Below are 23,035 nucleotides of genomic sequence, written 5' to 3'. Positions count from 1 at the left end.
CTAGAGAAAAGCATTACTTTCCTCGACTCATACGAGAGGCTATCGAAATAGCGAAAACATCCACTTTCAACAGGGAGGTCAGCTATTCGCTCTCAGACACCTGGAAGAGACTCTTACCCAAACGGACCAATCAGAACGCACCTAGCCCAAACCAAGGCCTGTATAAGATAGGCAAAAACCTTCATCAAACACTTCGTATCTGAAGACGCTAGCTGCAACGCCGGCGAAACTGTCGTCATGAATATGAAACGACGTGGAGGTCAACCCGAAATGCTTGCTTAGGAACTGATTTCTGTTGCCTCTTCGGTCGCATTTTAATCGGTTTTCCAAAATCTCCGCGGTGCATCGATGAGTGGAATGAGATCCACTTTTTTCCAAAATTTTGCAGAATAATGTTTGTAAGGAATTGTAAGGAATAGCATTTAAAAGTTATGAATTTGATAAATCACATCACGTATATAAATTTTGGTTTACACCCCTAATTGTACTATCGTTTTCAAAAGTATGTAGATACCCAGAAGATTGTTGTTTGTAGATTATTGTATTTATTGTAGATTACTGTATTTATTGTAATTATTGTAGATTAATAGCCACAATTCAGTCGTCTTAGATTTGAATGGAGTGATAATGCGCATGAAGCGGAAGTATATATCTTTGTCACGTTCTGATTTAAATGAAGTAATTGAACTCAACACCCCAACATTGTCTTGTCAAGAACTTTTTCACGCATCATTTCCTGCATTCCAATTTCCTTTTCTTTCGTATAACTAACAGATGTTTGTGCATAAATTATTCGCTCATTTTGAATGCAAAATATGTTATTCGAGAAGGGATATATGAGGACGTTTTTGGTAACTTCGTTAAATTCTGCTGATTCGGCATTAAAACTTACAAATAGTAATAGGACTATTCAGTTTTTCAGTGAATCATTCACTTAGTGAGTCCATGGGGAATGGTCTATCGTCGTAATTGTCTTTGTTGGCTGCTAGGATGTTCGTACATAAATATTAATCGATATATTTTGAATAGAACTTTTTAATAGGTCACCAAATCCCAAAGTTGGAAAATTATGGTTTTTTGAGCCATCAGAAATTGATTATGCCTTGCTTCTCTCGCAACTATGCTCATTCTTATGAATAATTGCTCAATGGAGAGAAAAGAGCTAATCGATACCATTAAAAATTGCCAAATTTTCTATACTTATCATTATGTCAAATAGATTCCATGAAGTCACGCCTGAAATAACTAATTATAGTCGATACCACTTGTGCACACCTATCATTCCGAAGTTTTATCATAAAAAAATGATGCTGTTTTAGTAATTCACCGGAATATAGTAGGAATAGGGTATTAACCATTTTTCCAAGGCTGTCCTATACTTGATTAATTGCCTTGAGGGGAGCACTTCTGGCTCAGCCCTCTGTCCGTCGGATGGGATGATGAATCGCGGTCTCTTAGGCGGCTCTCGCCGGCAGTTCGCTTATGTCGACGCCAGGCTTCTATTTTGTCGAGCGACAAGGGACGCTCAAATATAAAATTATTAGCTATGTTAGATAACCTGTTTCTTAACCAGACGACAACTAAAACAAAAAAACATTAACTGTTTGTAATTTCTAAAATGGCGTGGTTTTTCGCGAATGCAGGAACGAAGTTAGAACAGGGTCTATTTTGCTATCTCACGTCCACACATTCTCACATGTGTTCTAGCAAATCACAGCTTCACACGACGCAATTTAGTCCGCACCTTTGTCAGATCGTGCTAGTACTAGCACCGTGTTAAACGGCCTGGAGGTCGCAATTGTGATCGCAAGGACCCACACAGGTATCGTTGTCGCGTCTTCTGAGCTGTTTTTATTTGGAATTTATGGCAAATAATTAAAATGAATTGAGTAAATGTTGAGGTCTCGAAAAACGAAGCAAGTTAGAATGCATTGATGTTTAGGAAGCGTGCTGACAGAAGACTGGAGGAGTGAGGGACAGAGATAAAGACAAGAATAGCTGTAGGAAAGGTAGCATTGAATAAGAATAGAGAGGTATTCTGTAACAGTATGAACTTAGGACTGAGGAAGAAAATGGTGAAACGGTAAGTGTGGAGTGCCTTGTTGTATAGATGTGAAGCATGGACCTTGGGAAGAAAGATAAGGAGAGGGTAAATGCTTTTGAGATGTGGGTGTGGAGAACGCTGGATTTGATTTTATTTATTTTTTATACTTGGCCCAGATGAGGCCACAATCCGGCCCCCTCTTCCTCTGGAACAGGGCTCTCTTTTCGAGGTTATAGATACGGAAAGGAAGTAATACATTCATGAGTAAAAAAATTAATATGGTTGTACATTAATTTATATTATTATGTAGCTAGGCCACATTGTATTTTTTTTCCAGCTCTCGGATCACCTTCGTCCTTGACCATTGGCGTCTCTGGTCATCCGACAGGGCATTGAATGGGCGGGCAAATGTGCATATGAATGATCCCGCCATACGCGAGGACCTATGGATTGGGACCAACAAAATGTCTGTGAATAGAGAGTGATGTGGGTGGATGAAGTGAGGAATGAGGAGGTGCTGGATGAAGAGAAGGTGGGGGAACAGTGGCGCCGACTCCGAGGCGCCTGAGGGGGCCCGAGCCCCCTAAAAAATTCGTTATGGGTGTGAGAAAAAATTGTCAGGCTTGTCGATTTTCCCCGGATTGTCCAGATATCGAGATTCGAGTTATCAGGCTTCTAATGTTGATCATATGATTCTTTTTAAATGCTTAAAATACTTAAAATTCACTACTGATAAAATTTCCCGGGGCAAGATCCCCGGTTTGGGCCCTCCCAATATTTTTTGTAAGTCGGCGTCCCTGGGGAGGAAAGAACTTTATTGAAAACTGTAATGAAGAGAAAAGAGAATTGGATAGAGCATGTTTTAAGGGAGAAGGGGATTTGGAATGCAGCAGTCGAGGGAACAGTGGAAGGAGAAAAGATAACAAGAAGGCCGAAGATGATGGATGCCATGAGGTTAGGAAGAAGCCACAGGGAAACTAAAGGGGTGGACTTGGACAGAATGAGTTGGAGACGACTTTGGTCCTGCCAGTGACAGGGAGAAAACCAGATGGTGACTTAATTTTCTATTTCATTAGTCTTGCAAATTGCCTGTATGACTTTACTTTTTGGTAGCTCTTGGGGGTCAAAAAATAGATTTTCAAAAATGTCATTTTTGCCGCCGAGATACGAATTTTCAAACTGATCGACGCATTTCCACTTTTGGCCAAATCGAGCAGATTTCACTATATTATGATTCATACATATTATTACAAAAAGGTCTTTTTCTGTCATTCCGTATATAACCTGTCTCTATCCTAATTGGTCTCCGCTAATAGGAGTCGCGCATCCTCAAATAGTGGAACATATTTACGCTTCCTCGAGTAATTATATTTAGGCTACGGTAAAAATTATTGAAATTTAGTATACCCAAAATTGAGTATTGCGATAACGCAAGGAAATAACATAGTTTTTTAAACAAATGTTCAGTTAAAAACTGAAAATAATGATGAATACCAAGCTTCCGTAAAATGAAAAGAGAGGAACAAATATTAAGGAAGCGTTTGCGATCACAAGGACACACACAACGAAATTAGAATAGGGGCTATTTTGCCATCGTTTCATTTCTTAGTTTTAGCACATTTTAAAATATTTATTGGTTTAAATTTTATTTTTCTTCGTTGAAACCTACTTTCAATTATGTTATTTCCGTGTCGCAAAACGAAACGTTCGTAGTCGAAAGTAAATGGATAATAATGATGCTAAAAGAAAAAAAATATTTTCTCAATGAAATCGAATGAAAATTTGAAGAGTGTACGTCCTTCGAGTGTAATGGAGAAACGCGAATGTAAACCGAAACGCCAGGCTCAGAATAGTTTCACCACTATTCGCGAATTTTAATCAAAACTTATACGATATCATTCGTCCCACGATTGTATACCTTCGAATGCTCATTCGAGAGAAAAAAATACCTGCCTCAGGCGACGGAAACCTTAGTACCACTACTGAAAGAGTGAATATGTACCCAAGTATTTCTTACGACTTATTTTGGTCAGTAACACTTCGCAGTATACAAAGTAAATCGCTGTTCCAACAAAGATGTTTGGCACGATCTCTTCACAATGCAGAGAATTTCATTAAACTCGCAAAAATGCAATTTGTAATCGAGGGAACTATTGCAAACTAACCTCAAATGTCAACTTCCGAAAACACCGCAATGCACCATTTCACGCAAAGAAGTAATCATAAACTTCCATTTACAAATGGAAAAAGTAGCATGTTAAATTGAAACAACAATCGCCATTATTAAACACAAATAGTTGCATTCAGTGCAAGGCTTCAAATGCGCAAAATACAAACCGACAGAACTTCTAGGGGCCACAAAGTCAGTAGAGCTCACGAAAATATCATTGCAAGCTGTATAAATCAATGAAATAAAGATACATATGCAACAAAACAATATATTCTTATTTCTTAACTTCGAGAATGACCTATATTTACAAACTAACGAAATATTTGTGTCGCGTAACCAAGGTCAATAATAGCAGTAAGTGAAGCTCAATTACTCTGAGGATCAGAAGTGGCGCCGCTCAATTTATGGAGGAACCTTTGGAAACCACTGTACAGACTACTTCTGTACCACTTCTAAGAATATATCGTGTTAATGCATATTTACCTTATTTATTTATATGGCTTACAATAATTTAATCTTCAGATTTAATTGCTTACTAGCCCCCGAAGTTCCTGTTGGTTTGTATTTTGCGAATTACAAGCCTTTCACTCCGACGAATTATCCGTGTTTTAAAATTACGATTATTACTTCAAACCAACATCATGTTGTGTATGCATGCCATTGGTAAATTGGGTTTGTGATTACTTCTATGCATGAAATAGTACGTTAAGGTGTTTTCTGGAGTAGATAGAAATTGAGGTTAGTTTGTATTACTTCCCTCTAATTTTAAATTCATTTTCGTGAAGTTGATGACATTTTATGTTTTGTGAGGTTATTGCGACAACATCTTTATCGAAACGTAGATTTAATTTTATTACTACGATGTGATACTGTCCAAAATGTGTCGATAAAAATACTTAGGTGCATATTCAACTTTTCGGTTGTGGTATTACTGTGGCCGTCGACTTTCGAAGGCATTGCTTCTCTCGATGAGAATACAAAGGGTGTGCCGAGTGATGGCATATGAGTTTTGATTAAGATTCGCGAATAATGGTGCAAGTTTTCTAACATTTTTGTGTTCATAACGGCGATTTACGAATGATTTAAGCTAGGTATAGCATCCAAATTGCTAATTAGATGAAACTTAAGGGTGGAGACGGCTGACTTAATAATATTAGGTTCCGGTATTTATTTGTGTTTATTTATTACGTCAAAGGGATGAAACTTAAACTTTTACTTCGTTTAAATTTCATTGGAAAAATATTTTTTCTCTTACTTATCGTTGTTATTCTTAATTTAGACCCCTAACTTGGACCCATGTTGATTGCACTTATTTTCTGACGATGAATATTAGTTTTAATTTCGTCATGTTCGTCATTATATAATGTTATCGGCGTACTTTTAACCTTCAGAATCCTCAAGTACTCCCCGATGTTATTTTTATTTATAATTCGTGTTTCATGTGTTTCTGGTTTCCAAGTCAAGGGTTGCGAACAGTGGCGGATCCAGGATAGGGACAAGGGGGTCTAAATGGGAGTTACAATTCCAGCAGTAGTGGGGGTCAGAAAAAAATCACCATTCTATCTAGTGTATTTTGATATCCAAGGGGGGCTCCCTTGCCCCTCCCCCCCATAAATCCGCCACTGGTTGCGAATACTTACGATGATACAAATAATCCCTCAAAATCAGTACGAATTCTTCCAGTTTGTCGATGGGCCAAAAAAGACGACCATTTTATGTTGTGAGGTGAAGTTAATGCAAGGTTCTAGTGATTCCAAGGTACACACACAAAAATATCGGTGTTGCGCATTATGATCTGTTTTCATTTGGAATTTATGACATGGCTTAATAACGGATGACGTAAAAAATAAACGAATACTTTTTGGATATTATATTTTGGGCCGAATCGTGAGTTCACGACATCCACTTGTTCTTATGAGGTGGAGGATGGATTTCTGAATATAACCCTCCAATATCATAGCCTTGAACCTGTGTCTTGAGAATGTCTCCTAACGTATGGAATGATGCCTTTGTCTTGCTATTCAATAGTCTTCACTTAATTAAGCCGGAAATTTTTTCATATCTGCAATCTACTCTCTGATAGCTTCTAAATTAAATGTATTCTAAATGGTACCTGTGGATGCAGCGGAAGGCCATAAATATTTGGAATGAAAGCTGCATGACGGCGTGTTGAAAATAAAAATGTATTCGAAATAAAAAAAATAGTTAGTGACCGTCATATTCGGTGACAAGGGTTGACCAATCGCCATTGACTCACTAATATGAATAGTGAACGGAGTCGACTTCAGTGAAAGACTGAGTCTTCATATCACTAACTGTAAGTTTTAAGGCTGAATTGGAATAATTCAACGCAGTTACATGTCACGCCCTCATGCACTTTCAAACAAAATATTTTGCATTCAAACTGAGTGTACAATTTATATGCACAAATCCGTTCATTATAGGAATGAAAATGAAATTAAAGTTCAGGATATGATGTGAGAAAACATTCTTGGTGAGACAAGGTTGGGGTATTAAATTCAATTATTCCTGTAATATCAGAACGTGACGAAGATACATGCTTCGCTTCATACGTATTAACATTTCATTAAAACTAAAATGACTAAATTGTGGTAATTAATATACCATTATTACTGTAAGAGAATGACTTATTTCTTTCTGTACTATATGTGAAAGGCTGTGAAAGAAAGCAATGCAGTACCTAGTTGTAGAAGACAATAGCATTTACGGTACATATAACACGAGAAAACAGAAATACAGGTTATTTGTTTGCGGCATATTAGGGTACATGTAATGTTAAAGGATTTTGCCATAAAATATTAAGCATAGACAAATCAAATGACTTCTTCCTTAAATTTAAATCAAGCAAATGAAAAGCTAAAAATTATAAATGAATCCCCACGAAAATTCATTCGCGAGGGTCGCGCATACGCGAACTCGCTGAGACCTATTGTTGCCGTCACCATGGCAAAATTTATTCTATGAGAGATATCTCTGAGAAATTGACGCGTAAGCGATCAGCACAGAAGATTTAACAGATTATTTGCGGTGTAATTGAAGAAATTCTTTGGCGAAGCCGATAAATATCTCAATTTTTCCTGAGTATTCAAGAAATCACTCAAGGAAGAGATTGTAATCGTTGGAGGTGAGCCTGAAACAGGGATATCTTCAGCTGCCAAGGATGGATGAGATTTTATGTAAGTATAACATTATTTTACACGGCATAAATGCAGAAAAGAGCCTTAATGACTCTAGACGTTAGTCTAAAATATCTAGTTAATGTAAAAATAAGTTAAATAAACGTTGACGTGGAATTGTTTTAAATTAAAGTATATTGTACGCATTCTAATGCGCCTAAAAATTAGGGCCTGTAATGATTAACGGCATTATTTCCTAGGGTTTCCAGTTTCCGCCGAGGTATTGGAAGAAATTGTAACATATCAATACTACATGCACATTCAGCGCATCGGGCCGAAGAGAAAATCTAGCTGGCGGAGATTCGGGTCTTGGTTGCGGTCGGCCTTTTGTGTCTCCCAACGAGGAACTTACGAGATAGATGAAGAAAAGCGAGCAGGTACGCGACCTCATGTACCCTCTGTTTTCATCAATTTCCGTAGAGTACTTATCTTGACCCTTCAAATTTACTTTCACACAGTACTTCTTGAAGGTATATGTTTTTCGTGGCCGTAGGTACTCGTTTTAAATAGTTCAAGAATTTAATGTTAAATTTAATATACTCACATAATCGATACCTATGGCTATTCAGTCAAATACTAATGAAATGGGAGACTTTTCCTGTTAATGCTCTAGAACATCCATGTTCTCTTAACACCAACAAGTTGCTCGCGCTTTCAGAGTGTTTAATTTGCTTCTATTTCCCGTTCGCTGCAGCATTGACTCAAGCCTGTAGATTATTGGATAGTTTGCAGACGTATGAGGTTTCGATGATGATTAAGTGTCCCTAAGGCCTGTACTTCATGGTCTTTTGTTAAAATCGCAAATACACATATCCAATTAATCTTCCCTTTCTCTGAAATGTTGGTTTCACAATCTAATAACAAATAAAGTATGGCAAATTTCCTTCGACCTCATTTTGACACCATTTTCAACTCACCTCGCCTTTGAATCAATCTTAAATTCCACCCAGAACCTCATCACACTTTGAAGTAGTATATAAATCAGCCACGTGATTAGTGTCTTTAGTCTCACATATAATTTTCACAATTTTTCCAGGAAACATCGCTTCAACGACGGAAGATGGAACTGAATGATGTTCTACTCCTGGCGTTGCCCTGTGTGAGCCTTCTTCCGTGGAACAGAAGAATATGGGAACTTCATTCCAGAACTCGAAATTCTTAGTGGCCTCGTTAGAATGGAATGAAATAAAATTGACTTTTTCTAAACTGAAACGTTTTAAAATTTATTTTCATCTCCGGAAATAACTTCAGCTATTACGATATCATTTGACGTTGCTATTTTTTTTAAAATGAATTCAATAAGAAAATGCCAACGCAAATCCTAAACTGTGTTGAGAACAATTTGATAAATATTCTTTCTTATCTCATTAAATTTTCATATTTAGCCATTAATATAGGTCGCTACCTTCGTTTGACAAGGTTATAACTTACCATCAGCTGGTTTTGAGAAAATCTTGTCAAAGTTTTAAACTGCTCTATTTCTTTTATTAATAGAAATTTATTTTTGATTTTTGGCACATTCACTAGTGATCCACTAGATACACTAGTAATTATTATTTTAAGAAAATATGTTATTTATTTTATTTTTTTACATGTTTATATGAGGAATAAAATAAGTGAAGTGCAGTCATAACCTTGTCACACCAAATATTAGTTTTTTATCCTTGCAGTTGGAACTTTCTCACTGTTCTAAATCTGTTATTATTTTACGTAGAGGAATAAAAACCGGTGCAACACATAGAGAAACATAAACTTAGTTACCTTGAGTACCAAAACACCCTATTTTGCAAAAATGTCAGTTAGAACCTGGTCAAACCAAGGTAGCGAGGTATTGATGGATCGGTCGAGTGCGACCAATATGAGCGATCGAAATCGTCCGTTTGATCTTTTAATGAACGGAATTGCTCATTACTTACTGAAAACAATGGAAGCGAAAGGAGCTTAGTTAGGGCTGGTGTAAAGGTCGGCTGCCAGGCTAATGTTGCAAGCAAACAATACTCTTCCAATGTACGATTTTTATTATGTACAAAAATCGGTTTACACTTGAGGTGGCACAGTTCTCTCTAGCACAGCGTTCTGCTGGCACCTTCTCTTATATTTCTGCCTCTGGCGGTGGCTTCTCCGCTGGTCTTATATACGCTGGATATACTGCTTTTGGTTCGATGCGGCAGCCTCGCCGCGTTGACCGGGCCCGCCTGGTTGCCCGCGCTGATCAGCGTCGGTGCGTTGTACTTCCTGTTTGACTCGCCACAATACCCCCTTGGCAGTGACAAAACCTATGTTTTGAGCGAGAGAAGAAAGCATAAGGAAAATGTATAAGGTAAACAAAAAAATAAAAAAGTAGTTTAATGGACTTGATAGCGGTCAGGGAAGTGGACTCTTCTCCCGTAACGTGTTTTTGTCTCTGGTTGCCTTTGTAAACGATCGTCCTTGCTGCCCTTGCTACCTTCGCCCGCTGGAGGTGACGTCTTGGGGTCCGTGTCGTCGGCGAAAACATATGCCGGCTTCAACCGTTCGATGCTGATCGAGCTATCCTTCCCCTTACAGCGGACTATGAAATACTTAGGGTATCTCCTTATAACTTTAAAAGGCCCATCGTACGGTGGCTCTTTAATGCCCTTCGCCGAGCCACTTCTCACGAAAACACTCGGAGAAGTGGCCAAGTCTTTAAAAACGAAGGTTTGCCTTTCCCCATGTCGTATCAATTTCGCTGGCCTCAATTTCTGCATTCGCCGTCTGAGGATGTCGACGAACGTGGAGGTTTCGACGGTCTGCGGCTGCGGTGATAGGAATTCGCCAGGTAGGCGCAAGGTCTCGCCGTAGACCAGTTCAGCCGCCGTTCCACCGATGTCGTCCTTCCACGCCGCACGCATTCCCAGGAGAACCGCTGGAAGTGACTCCACCCACCATTAATCCGCATGGCACTTAATTGCTGCTTTCAACTGGCGGTGCAGTCACTCGACGAGACCATTAGCTGCGGGATGAAACGCCGTTGTTCTTAGGTGCTGAGTTCCTGTCAGACGGGTTAAAGATTTGAAAAGGCATGACTCGATTTGACTTCCCCGGTCCGTTGTGACTCTCAAAGGCATACCGAACCTGGAAATCCAACCGCCGAAAAATGCCATGGCCACTGTGTCTGCGTTGATGTCTTCAATAGGAAAAGCATCGGGCCATCTGGAAAAACGATCTATGCAAGTTAAACAGTAGCGAAAACCACGGAAAACCGGCAGGGGGCCAATGAGATCTATGTGAATATGCTCAAATCGCGAAGAAGGTAACTTAAATTCGCCTAGAGGTGAATTCACGTGCCTCGTAATTTTTGAACGCTGACAGGCGATGCAACTCCGCGCCCATACTCTGCAATCTCTCTTGACTCCTGGCCACACAAATCGCTGCGTAACAAGCTTCGTTGTTGACTTGATACCTGGATGTGCGAGGCCGTGGACGGTGTTGAAAGCTTGGCGGCGGAATTCTTCTGTGACGTAGGGTCGAGCAGTCTGCGTGGAAATGTCGCAGAAAATGCTCTCATCGCAATCTGGAATCTGGGGGGTGTTTCAGAGTCTCCCTTTCCGAGCGGATCGGGAGACTTGACGCGGATTCTGCGTCACTTACTATCGGCCAGGCAATCCGTGCGTTTCAGACTGGCTTCCTATCGACTCAAGGCCGGCTTTCCTATCGGATAGAAGTCGAGTGGGCTAGAGGTGCCGGAAACTCATTCCCGTGGCGAGTGGAGATATGTTATATTGCTGTTTTTTATTAAGTATTTGGCTATAATAAAATCATACCACTTTATTTCATGAGTGCTGATATATGCGGATATTCTGATAGAGTAATATAAGTGCAAGTGACTTTGATTCTCGTGCAAATTAGGCGATAAATAGGCAGACTGTATCATTGACGGTACAAGTTCGTTTGCGTTGTTATTTGGACGAGTAATTTGGCAAAAAGAACGTGAAACAAGTTGGAATGCATGGCGTAACGACTTACAAATATGCAGGTAGCATAATGCATTGAATACGTGACCGTGGGTTAGGAAGTATAACAATTTGTATAGTTTGAAATGATTGTGTGTGTGGCTTGACATCGTAGTCACATCGAAATTAGACGTGGTTATGTACCTAATTCAGCTGATTACGTGGTACATGGTTTCAGTACATTCCATGTACATTCTAAATATTCATTTTAATATGAAATACTAGTTCAAGCATAACGGGAATAGCCACGATAACAACTATATCGAAGCTCCCTCATACCATCCCTCTGTTTATAGGTTACAAATTTCGGCCAAATGTAACAATTGACGGTGGCGCAGCGGGTTAAGGCAGTATGCAGCGAGGTAAAGGTTATAGGTTCCATTCCCTTTTGCAGCGAATATTTTTTTCTTTGTGGAATTATCGCTCACTGAAATATAATTTAGAAGATGTATTTCAAGTTGCATCAGTAGCAACAATTTGTCATTTTCGTACCAAATAAAATGGTGTTATAGAAATAACCGAGAACGTGCAAAACAGATAACAAACTAACAAAATTATTTTGCGTTATTTTAACGTACATAACTCGAGCCATTACTATTAATGTACACTATTCAACCTAATGTAATCGCTATATTTTCTTCCAGCGTACCTCCACTTTCACGGAAAATTTTTAAGACGTTTACGGCATATCATGAAGGCCATAACATTATTTATGATGGTCAATATTCATATTTAATTGAGATACTGAATGAAAATATGACAATTTGGTTAAACAATTGAGTAAGTAAACCATATGTTGTTGGAAAAAATTATGGATTTCGTGACTGCCTGTAATTTAGTTCTTAAGAACAATCAACTATGCTCTCACGAGAATGACAGAACAAACTCGTTCAAAATTTTCCTTCATTCCCGTAATTTGCTCAAAACGACAGGGTATTACGTTAAAAAAACTACATACGAACAATTCTAAAATAATTTTACCCGGCAACAACGTCAATTATGTGACAATGTATCAATTAGCACTTATTTATGCCCGTACATACCTTTCGCCTCCCTTGTCAAGTATCAAATCTTGCGGGAGGTTATTTTCGCTGCTCACTTGTCACTTGAAAATTGTGACGTTTTCTCGTTTCCCGGAGGAGGATGACTGTTGACGTCATACCAAAAGCGGAACGCTTTCCGATAGTATGTGTGAAACCGTAGTGAAACGCACGGAAGACGAGCGTAGGATAGGTTCCCGATCGACTCGGAATGAATCCGTTTCCGACGCCGCCAATCCTACGAGACTCTGAAACACCCCCCTGAACTCGCTTCAGCTGGAGCGAAGTTTTGGACGCTAGTAATTGTTGTAGCTCTTGGTCTTCCGCCTGGGATCGGGAGAGCGCTTGATAATCTATTGCTGCAGACACCTCGTCGATTCTGGACAAAGCATCTGCCACCACGTTCTCCTTTCCTGTCACGTTACGTATGTCGGTGGTGAACTGGCTGATAAAATCCAAATGACGAAATTGTCGCGGAGTAACTTTATCGGCGTTCTGGCGGAAAGCAAAAATGAGAGGTTTATGATCCGTAAAAATAACGAAATGACGCCCCTTGACCATGTGACGAAAATATTTTACGGATTCGTAGACTGCGAGCAATTCTCTGTCGTAAGCGCTGTACTTTCTCTGCGCCGGGCTCATTTTCTTCGAAAAGAAAGCAAGTGGCTGCCATCCGTTGGAGTTCCGCTGCTGTAGGGCGGCGCCGAGGGTACAATCAGATGCATCCGTCACAATCGCCAAAATAGCTTCGGGGTCGGGATGCCCCAGCAACGCTGCCCGAGTCAGACTGGTCTTGCATGCATCAAATGCCTGCTGTGCTTCCGTGGTCCACTCAATTGGTGCCTGCCCTTTTAAATTTGGCCTTTTCAGTAGCTCAGTCATTGGCGCTTGGATGGCTGCTGCGTTTGGAATAAATCGGCGATAAAAATTGATCATCCCCAAGAATCGCCGAAGTTGCTTCGCTGTTCCAGGCAACGGAAAAGATGATAGCGCTTTTACTTTGTCTTCCATTGGCTTGATGCCTTCCTTGGAAATGGCATAGCCTAAAAAATTAATAGCAGGATTTCCGAAAATACATTTGGCGGGGTTAATCAGAATAACTTCCTTCTTCAATCGCTCGAACAATTCCCTCAGGTGCTCTTCATGCTGCTGCTACGAATCGGATGCTACCAAAATATCATCGATGTAGACGTAGCAGAAGTTCAAACCGCGGATTGTTTCGTCCATAAAGCGCTGGAAGGTTTGTGCAGCATTCCTCAAACCAAAACCCATGAAAGGAAACTCGTACAAGCCAAATGGGGTTGTTATTGCTGTCTTGGCAATGTCCTCTTGAGCGACCGGAATTTGATTGTAGGCACGTACCAAGTCAATTTTTGAAAATACTGCCTTCCCAAAAAGGGAGTTGGCTACGTCTTCTATGTGCGGGACTGGGTAGCGGTCCGGAATAGTCCTGGCGTTGAGAGCTCTATAATCTCCACATGGCCGCCATTCCACCCCTCTCTTTGGCACCATATGCAAAGGCGAACTCCAGTTGCTTTGCGATGGGCGTGCGACTCCCATCTTTATCATTGCTTCGAACTCCTTTTTTGCTGCTTTCAAACGGTCGGGTGCTAGTCGTCTGGGCTTGGAGCACACGGGTGGGCCTGGTGTTGTCCTTATATAATGCTCCGTGGTGTGCTTGGGTGTCGAAAAAACTCCTATCGGTCGAGTAATTTCCGGAAACTCCCTCAATAATCGGTGGTACATAGAGTTGCCCGTTACCACTTTTATCTGCCCCACCGTGCCTTGTGCCGGGTGACCGGGAGTAGAAAGAGAGGTTATGTTATCCAAAAGTCGCCTATTTTTAATGTCGACGATTAGACCGTAAAAACTTAAGAAGTCTGCTCCGATTATAGGTCTGTCGACGTCTGCAATAACAAAATTCCACACAAAAACGCGCCTATGGCCAAAATCTAAGTTAAGTGTCACGAAACCGTAAGTTGCGATCCGTGACCCATTGGCAGCACTTAGCTCGTACGAAGTCTTAAAACGGGGACCCTTAATGCGCCTCCGCGGATAGACGCAGAGATCGGCACCTGTGTCTATCAAGAATTGTTCCTTTGTTCTTGCGTCGGTCATGAAGAGGCGGACTTTAATGGGGCTGTGCTCGCTAGCCGCTATAAACGAGGGCCCTGGTCGTTTTCCTGAGAACACGAACAAGGAGATGAGCATTTCCTAGCCTTCGAACCAAAACGCCAGTGATACCAACAGAGGCCCTTGTTCCTCTCCTCCGGATCTCGTTTTCGCGAAAGAGAACGCGATCTGCTTCGGCGTGGCTTCCTGGTGTCGGTCGTCAGGGCTGCCAGCTGCTTCGCCAGGTCGTCAATTTTCTTCTCAAGCGTTGCGATACGGGGCCCGTCTTGTAGGCTAGCGATATGGTGCTTAGGGGTGACCTCATGTACCTTGTCTGCCAACAGAGCTATCTTTTCAAGTTCTTCGTCACCTTGGGTTGCCAGTATTGCTTGCATGGATGCTGGTAAGCGACCTAACCAGAGGGTCTTTAAAAAAGTATTTGGCACTGCAGGGCCGGCAGTGGTGCGTAATTGCCTCAAAAATTGTGAAGGTGTCCGGTCCCCCATCTCCTCGCGCTCTAACAATTGTCGGATTCTTTGCTCTTGCGAGGCCGAAAGTCTTCGAATGAGTTCAGATTTTACCCTATCGTACTTACCCTCGGAGGGCGGATCGGTAATGATGTCCTCCACTTCTAGGGCGTATCTATTCTCTAGGTGTGAGACAACATACCAGAACTTCGTGTCGTCTTGCGTGATCCCGCGCAGTCGGAATTGTCCCTCCAGTTGCGCAAACCACAGGGCTGGTTTTTCAGGCCAAAAAGGTGGGACTCGAACGGCGACTCGGTCAAGCATGCTTCCTGCGGGGGCTGATTCGGCTCCAACAGCAGTTCCAGGGTCCGGCATCACGTCGGGGTCACCAATGTAAAGGTCGGCTGCCAGGCTAATGTTGCAAGCAAACAATACTCTTCCAATGTACGATTTTTATTATGTACAAAAATCGGTTTACACTTGAGGTGGCACAGTTCTCTCTAGCACAGCGTTATGCTAGCACCTTCTCTTATATTTCTGCCTCTGGCGGTGGCTTCTCCGCTGGTCTTATATACGCTGGATATACTGCTTTTGGTTCGATGCGGCAGCCTCGCCGCGTTGACCGGGCTCGCCTGGTTGCACGCGCTGATCAGCGTCGGTGCGTTGTACTTCCTGTTTGACTCGCCACACTGGTATTCCCACGAATATTACAAAAGAGGACCCTCAAGTCGGCCTCGAAATGCGCTGTCACCCACCGCGCATTTAAATAGGTTTACTTTAGTTTCCACTCGCGTCGCTAATGGACAAATCGATCCGAGTTTCACGGAGGAATAAGGAATTGTTTTGGGTTTAAACCGAAATTTATGCACAGAATGATGCGATCTATCAAATTCATAACTTTCCAATACCTTTCCTCGCAATTACAAACATTATATTACAGGAAAATATTGGTAATAGGTGGATCGTATTGAACTCATCACCGCGACGAGGATATTTTTGAAAACCGATTGAAATGCGACCGAAGTGGCAACAGAAATTTGTCTTCTATGGTATGGAATTGGACCTTCGCCATGCAGTCCCCTTGCTGAAAACAATGAAAGCGCAAGGAGCTTGGTGGGGCTGGTCTAGGGGAATACATGGAGAAGGTCCAATTACATCCCAAAGGGAACTGATTTCTGTTGATGGAGACTTTCGCGGGGTGGTGCAGCATGCGTAGGAAGGTTTTCGGGTTGACCTCCGCGTCGTGCTAAAGCACCTTAGGGCCACCAAAAATATACAGTTTAGGTTATCCGCCATCGCCGAACACGTATGGGAAGGACCAACACACAATGTGGATTTTGAAAGTGCAAAAAACATCGCTAGAGAAAAGCATTACTTTCCTAGACTCATACGAGAGGCTATCGAAATAGCAAAAACATCCACTTTCAACAGGAGGACAGCTATTCGCTCTCAGACACCTGGAAGAGACTCTTACTCAAACGGACCAATCAGAAAGCACCCAGCCCAAACCAAGGCCTGTATAAGACAGGCAAAAACCTGCATCAAACACTTCGTATCTGAAGACGCTAGCTGCAACGCCGGCGAAACTGTCGTCATGAATATGAAACGACGTGGAGGTCAACCCGAAATGCTTGCTTAGGAACTGATTTCTGTTGCCTCTTCGGTCGCATTTTAATCGGTTTTCCAAAATCTCCGCGGTGCAGTGATGAGTGGAATGAGATCCACTTTTTTCCAAAAATTTTGCAGAATAATGTTTGTAAGGAATTGTAAGGAATAGCATTGAAAAGTTATGAATTTGATAAATCACATGACGTATATAAATTTCGGTTTACACCCCTAATTGTACTATCGTTTTCAAAAGTATGTAGACACCCAGAAGATTATTGTTTGTAGATTATTGTATTTATTGTAGATTACTGTATTTATTGTAATTATTGTAGATTAATAGCCACAGTTTAGTCGTCTTAGATTTGAATGGAGTGACAATGCGCATGAAGCGGAAGTATATATCTTTGTCACGTTCTGATTTAAATGAAGTAATTGAACTCAACACCCCAACATTGTCTTGTCAAGAACTTTTTCTGGCATCATTTCCTGCATTCCAATTTCCTTTTCTTTCGTATAACTAACAGATGTTTGTGCATAAATTATTCGCTCATTTTGAATGCAAAAAATGTTATTCGAGAAGGGATATATGAGGATGTTTTTGGTAACTTCGTTAAATTCTGCTGATTCGGCATTAAAACTTACAAATAGTAATAGGACTATTCAGTCTTTCAGTGAATCATTCACTTAGTGAGTCCATGGTGAATGGTCTATCGTCGTAATTGTCTTTGTTGGCTATTAGGATGTTCGTACATAAATATTAATCGATATATTTTGAATAGAACTTTTTAATAGGTCACCAAATCCCAAAGTTGGAAAATTATGGTTTTTTGAGCCATCAGAAATTGATTATGCCTTGCTTCTCTCGCAACTATGCTCATTCTTATGAATAATTGCTCAATGGAGAGAAAAGAGCTAATCGATACCATTAAAAATTACCAAATTTTCTATACTTATTATTATGTCATGTAGATTCATTAAAGTCACGCCTGAAACAACTAATTATAGTCGATACCACTTGTGTGCACCTATCATTCCGAAGGATTATCATAAAAGAATGATGCTGTTTTAGTAATTCATAGGGATATAGTAGGAATAGGGTGGCAACCATTTTTCTAAGGATTTCCTATACTTGATTAATTGCCCTGAGGAAAGCACTTCTGGCTCAGCCCTCTGTCCGTCGGTTGGGATGATGAATCGCGGTCTCTTAGGCGGCCTTCGCCGGCAGTTCGCTGTCGACGCAGGCTTCTATTTTGTCGAGCGACAAGGAACGCTCAAATATAAAATTATTAGCTATGTTAGATAACTGTATCTTAATAATCAAAATGAATTGAGTAAATGTTGAGGTCTCGAAAAACGAAGCATGTTAGAATGCATTGATATTTAGGAAGCGTGTTGACAGAAGACTGGGGGAGTGAGGGACAGAGATAAAGACATGAATAGCTGTAGGAAAGGTAGCATTGAATAAGAATAGAGAGGTATTCTGTAACAGTATGAACTTACGACTGAGGAAGAAAATGATGAAATGCTAAGTGTGGAGTTCTGTGTTATATGGATGTGAAGCATGGACCTTGGGAAGAAAGATAAGGAGAGGGTAAATGCTTTTGAGATGTGGGTGTGGAGAACGCTGGATTTGATTTGATTTTATTTATTTTTTATACTTGGCCTAGATGAGGCCACAATCCGGCCCCCCCTTCCTCTGGGCCAGGGCTCTCTCTACGAGGTTATTGATACGGAAAGGAAGGAATACATTCATCAGCAAAAAAATTAATATGGTGGTACATTAATTTATATTATTATGTAGCTAGGCCACATTGTATTTTTTTTCCAGCTCTCGGATCACCTTCGTTCTCGACCAGTCGCGTCTCTGGTCATCCGACAGGGCATTAAATGGGCGGGCAAAGGTGCATTTAATAAATGATCCCGCCGTGACTGTGGTGACTGAATTTTCTATTTTATTAGTCTTGCAAATTGCCTGTATGACTTTACTTTTTGGTAGCACTTTAGATTTTTCAAAAATGTCATTTTTGCCGCCGAGATACCAAATTTCAAACAGATCGCAGCATTTCCACTTTTGGCCAAATCGAGCAGATTTCACAATTTTATGATTCATACATATTATTACAGAAAGGTCTTTTTCTGTCATTCCGTTTATAACCTGTCTCTATACTAATTAGTCTCCGCTAACAGGAGTCGCGCATCCGCAAATAGTGGAACATATTTACGCTTCCTCGAGTAATTATCTTTAGGCTACGGTCAAATTATTGAAATTTAGTATACCCAAAAATGAGTATTGCGATAACGCGTGGAAATAACATAGTTTTTTAAACAAATTTTCATTTGAAACAGAAGATAATGATGAATACCAAGCTTCCGTAAAATGAAAAGAGAGGAACAAATATTAAGGGTGCGTTTGCGATCGCAAGGACACACAACGAAATTAGAACAGGGGCTATTTTGCCATCGTTTCATTTCTTAGTTTTAGCACATTTTAAAATATTAATTGGTTTAAATTTTATTTTTCTTCGTTGAAACCTACTTTCAATTATGTTATTTCCGTGTCGCAAAACGAAGCGATCGAAGTCAAAAGTAAATCGATAATAATGATGCTAAAAGAAAAAAATATTTTCTCAATGAAATCGAGCGAAAAAGTTGAAGATACGTCCTTCGAGTGTAATAGAGAAACGCGAATGTAAACCGAAACGCCAGGCTTAGAATAGTTTCACCACTATTCGCGAATTTTAATCGAAACTTGTACGATATCTTTCGTCCCACGATTGTATACCTTCGAAAGCTCATTCGAGAGAAAAATTGCCTGCCTCAGGCGACGGAAACCTTAATACCACTACTGTAAGAATGAATATGTACCTAAGTATTTGTTTCGACATATTTTGGTCAGTAACACTTCTTAGTATACAAAGTAAATCTCTGTTCCAACAAAGATGTTTGGCACGATCTCTTCACAATGCAGAGAATTTCATCAAAGTCGCAAAAATGCAATTTGTAATCGAGGGAACTATTGCAAACTAACCTCAAATATCTACTTCCGAAAACACCGCAATGCACCATTTCACGCACAGAAGTAATCATAAACTTACATTTACAAATGGAAAAAGTAGCATGTTAAATTGAAACAACAATCGCCATAATTAAACACAAATAGTTGCATTCAGTGCAAGGTTTCAAATGCGCAAAATACAAACCGACAGAACTTCTAGGGGCCACAAAGTCAGTAGAGCTCACGAAAATATCATTGCCAGCTGTATAAATCAATGAAATAAAGATACATATGCAACAAAACAATATATTCTTATTTCTTAACTTCGAGAATGACTTATATTTACAAACAAACGAAATATTTGTGGCGCGTAACCAAGGACAATAATAGCAGTAAGCAGCCCCATGACACTTCCTATCCCACTCTATTGGGAACCCATGGTCTTTTATTGAAGTCGTTTCCTCAACCTGCCGCACGTTTGCCGGGGCGGCGCCACGTATTCTGGAGGGCAAGAATTAGCGGGTAAGTTAATTTCCGTATTGTTGAGCGCATACTACAGGTGAGTGGAAATAGTCATTTTTGTAATTAATTAAGATTTAGTTTTCATTTATTTTCAAATTTTAGTCTTCTTCATTATTTCCTTATTGTTCTACATTAATATTTCGTGGATATATATCGCGGATTTACTGAAAAAAGGAAAATGCCGTGGACGTGTGTGGTACCGCGTTGCACCACTGGTTATGGCCACAAGACTTCGAGGATTTCGCTTTTTAGAGTCCCCAAGGACCCTGAGAAGCGATGAAATAGCTGTACGATTCCTTTTTTTGGTGTGCTAAAGCTCCAAAATTTATACATATTTTAAATTACAGGTTCTGCTGTTCCAGTGGCCAATGTCATTCACAGTGGAGGAATGAAGTAACACTGAGAAAATGCAAGATGTGCGACGGCTTTCATCAACTATTCATCATTCTCTCCTACTAAATTGAATCTCTTAGAATGATTAGTAATTAGAAATAGAAATTAGTAATAGAAAGAATTAATAGTAATGTTAAATTGTGAGTACTTAAATTTTTTTTTCATGACATTACCTTGCATTGATTGTATAAATAATCTCAGTTTCAATAGCATTGTGTAATCATTCCGGAAATGTAGATTTGATGTGTGTGTACATTATATAAGTTGGAAAAATGTGAATCGTTTTCATTCTTAATACCTCTTCCCATGATTTCTTTTAATGCAGCTGTTATCGATGGTGCGTGCAACTCTCATGAAAAGTAAATTTACCGCGTATTAGCAGTAGTAGCCTGTGGTTTCTGTCGTACTACTCATCTTATTTTTGGGTGAGGGATAATATTTCAGATTTGCCAGCACCTGAAAGTGATCAGACATCCGCAAATCCCTCGGATTATATCCATTGCACTGTTTTCGTGGAAGTTTATTCGGAAATTATTTGCAAAATCTCTTTCGTTCTTATCTTTCATATGGTATTTTACTTCCTTAAATCTCAAATTATTCCTTTGGTGAGTAGGCAAGCATCGTTATAAAATAGCCTTTTACGGTAATAATGGTACTTCCGGAAATTATTCACCCTGTTCAACGATTAAATATGCCTATTCTATACCCGCAAAACGTCCCTAGGATAGAATCATTTTTTTAGGTTTACTGTGCCCTGCCATTATTATTATCACTTGATCGAGACTCAGGAGATAAAAAACATTAACATACGCCACTTCATAAGAAGTATTTCACTTCGGCCTTGGTAAGAAGCCGTTTGCGTTTCTGATATTATATTTGTTAATAGTGTTTGAAAGCAAGGAATAACATCTATATTCTTATAAGGCCGTGGAAACATGCCGATGGCACAGTTATGTTTAGACTGTGCCAATGGGCTCAGAGGAAATGGTGCGTACGTAGCTTCTATGACAACTTATATTAACGTTTACCACAAGATAGCTATAAATAATTATTTCCTTAAAAATACCTTTCCTTACTACGTAAGGTTTTAACTGCTGACAATCTTTCGTTATGGCTGTAACTGATTTTACAAAGGTCTGGAAGCAGACGAAGCTGAAATCCAACGCCTTCCATTTGATTAATACTCACGTATGAGAACGATTTCTAGGTATATTTCGCTATAAGATGTTAAGTGCATATGAACTTGTTAACTAGTAACCACTGTCGATGTGTTTATATTCATTTTTGCCATAAATTAGTTCATAATTACTGAAGTATCGTATACAGATACGTAGGAAACTTGCCCTTCAGGATAGGTGGCGCCCCTACCGGCCTCAACGGGAAACGGCTTCATTAAATGACCATGCCTGAACGGAGAGTGTCCAGACCTTCTCATATTCTAAGACCGTGGCAGTAAGTGAAGCTCAATTTCTCTAAGGAGCAGAAGTAGCGCCGCTCAATTTATGGAGGAACTTTTGGAAACCACTGTACAGACTACTTCTGTACCAGTTCTGCTCCAAAGAGAAACCGAGTTTCATTTACTACCATTGCTGTCCTTAGTTACGCGCCGCAAATACTTCGCTTGTTTGTAAATATGTGTACATATCGAAGCTAAGAGCTAAGAATATACCGTGTTAATGCATATTTACCTTATTTATTATTTATATGGCTTACAATAATTTAATCGTAAGATTTAATAGCTTACTAGCCCCCGGAGTTCCTGTTGGTTTGTATTTTGCGTGTTTTTTTGGTTTGCCTTGCACTCCGACGAATTATTACGATTATTACTTCAAACCAACATCATGTTGTCCATGCATGCCATTTGTAAATTGGATTTGTGGTTACTTCTATACCTGAAATAGTACGTTACGGTGTTTTCTGGAGTAGATAAGTATTTGAGGTTAGTTTTTATTACTTCCCTCTAATTTTAAATGCATTTTCGTGAAGTAGATGACATTTTATGTTTTGTGAGGTTATTGCGACAACATCTATATCGAAACGTATATTTAATTTTATTACTACGATGTGCTACTGTCCAAAATGTGTCGATAAAAATACTTAGGTGTATATTCAACTTTTCGGCTTTGGTATTACTGTGGCCGTCGACTTAGGAAGGCTTTGCTTCTCTCGATGAGAATACAAAGGGTGGGCTGAGTGATGCCATCTGAGTTTTGATTGAGATTCGCGAATAATGGTGCAAGTTTTCTAACATTTTTGTGTTCATAACGGCGATTTACGAATGATTTAAGCCAGGTATAGCATCCAAATAGCTAATTAGATGAAACTCAAGGGTGAAGACGGCTGACTAAATAACATTAGGTTCCGGTTTTTATTGGTGTTTATTTATTACGTCAAAGGGATGAAACTTAAACTTTTACTTCGTTTAATTTCTTTGGAAAAATATTTTTTCTCTTACTTATCGTTGTTATTATTAGTTTAACTTTGACTAATAAATTTTCTTTCAGCAGATTCAA

At 39.9% G+C, this 23,035-nt stretch overlaps 1 protein-coding gene across 1 annotated transcript; it reads right to left on the bottom strand.

Annotated features, from left to right (window-relative positions):
* Window positions 1-14,581: 14,581 nt before the first annotated feature.
* LOC124159655 lies at window positions 14,582-15,379 on the bottom strand. Its single transcript, XM_046535565.1, has one exon. The coding sequence runs from the start codon at window positions 15,377-15,379 to the stop codon at window positions 14,582-14,584; it is 798 nt and encodes a 265-aa protein (XP_046391521.1).
* Window positions 15,380-23,035: the final 7,656 nt, after the last annotated feature.

This window comes from Ischnura elegans, chromosome 5, assembly GCF_921293095.1.
Source record: "Ischnura elegans chromosome 5, ioIscEleg1.1, whole genome shotgun sequence".
Taxonomy (NCBI): domain Eukaryota; kingdom Metazoa; phylum Arthropoda; class Insecta; order Odonata; family Coenagrionidae; genus Ischnura; species Ischnura elegans.
Note: the sequence above shows the minus strand (reverse complement) of the source record. Positions and strands in the feature narration are given on the sequence as shown.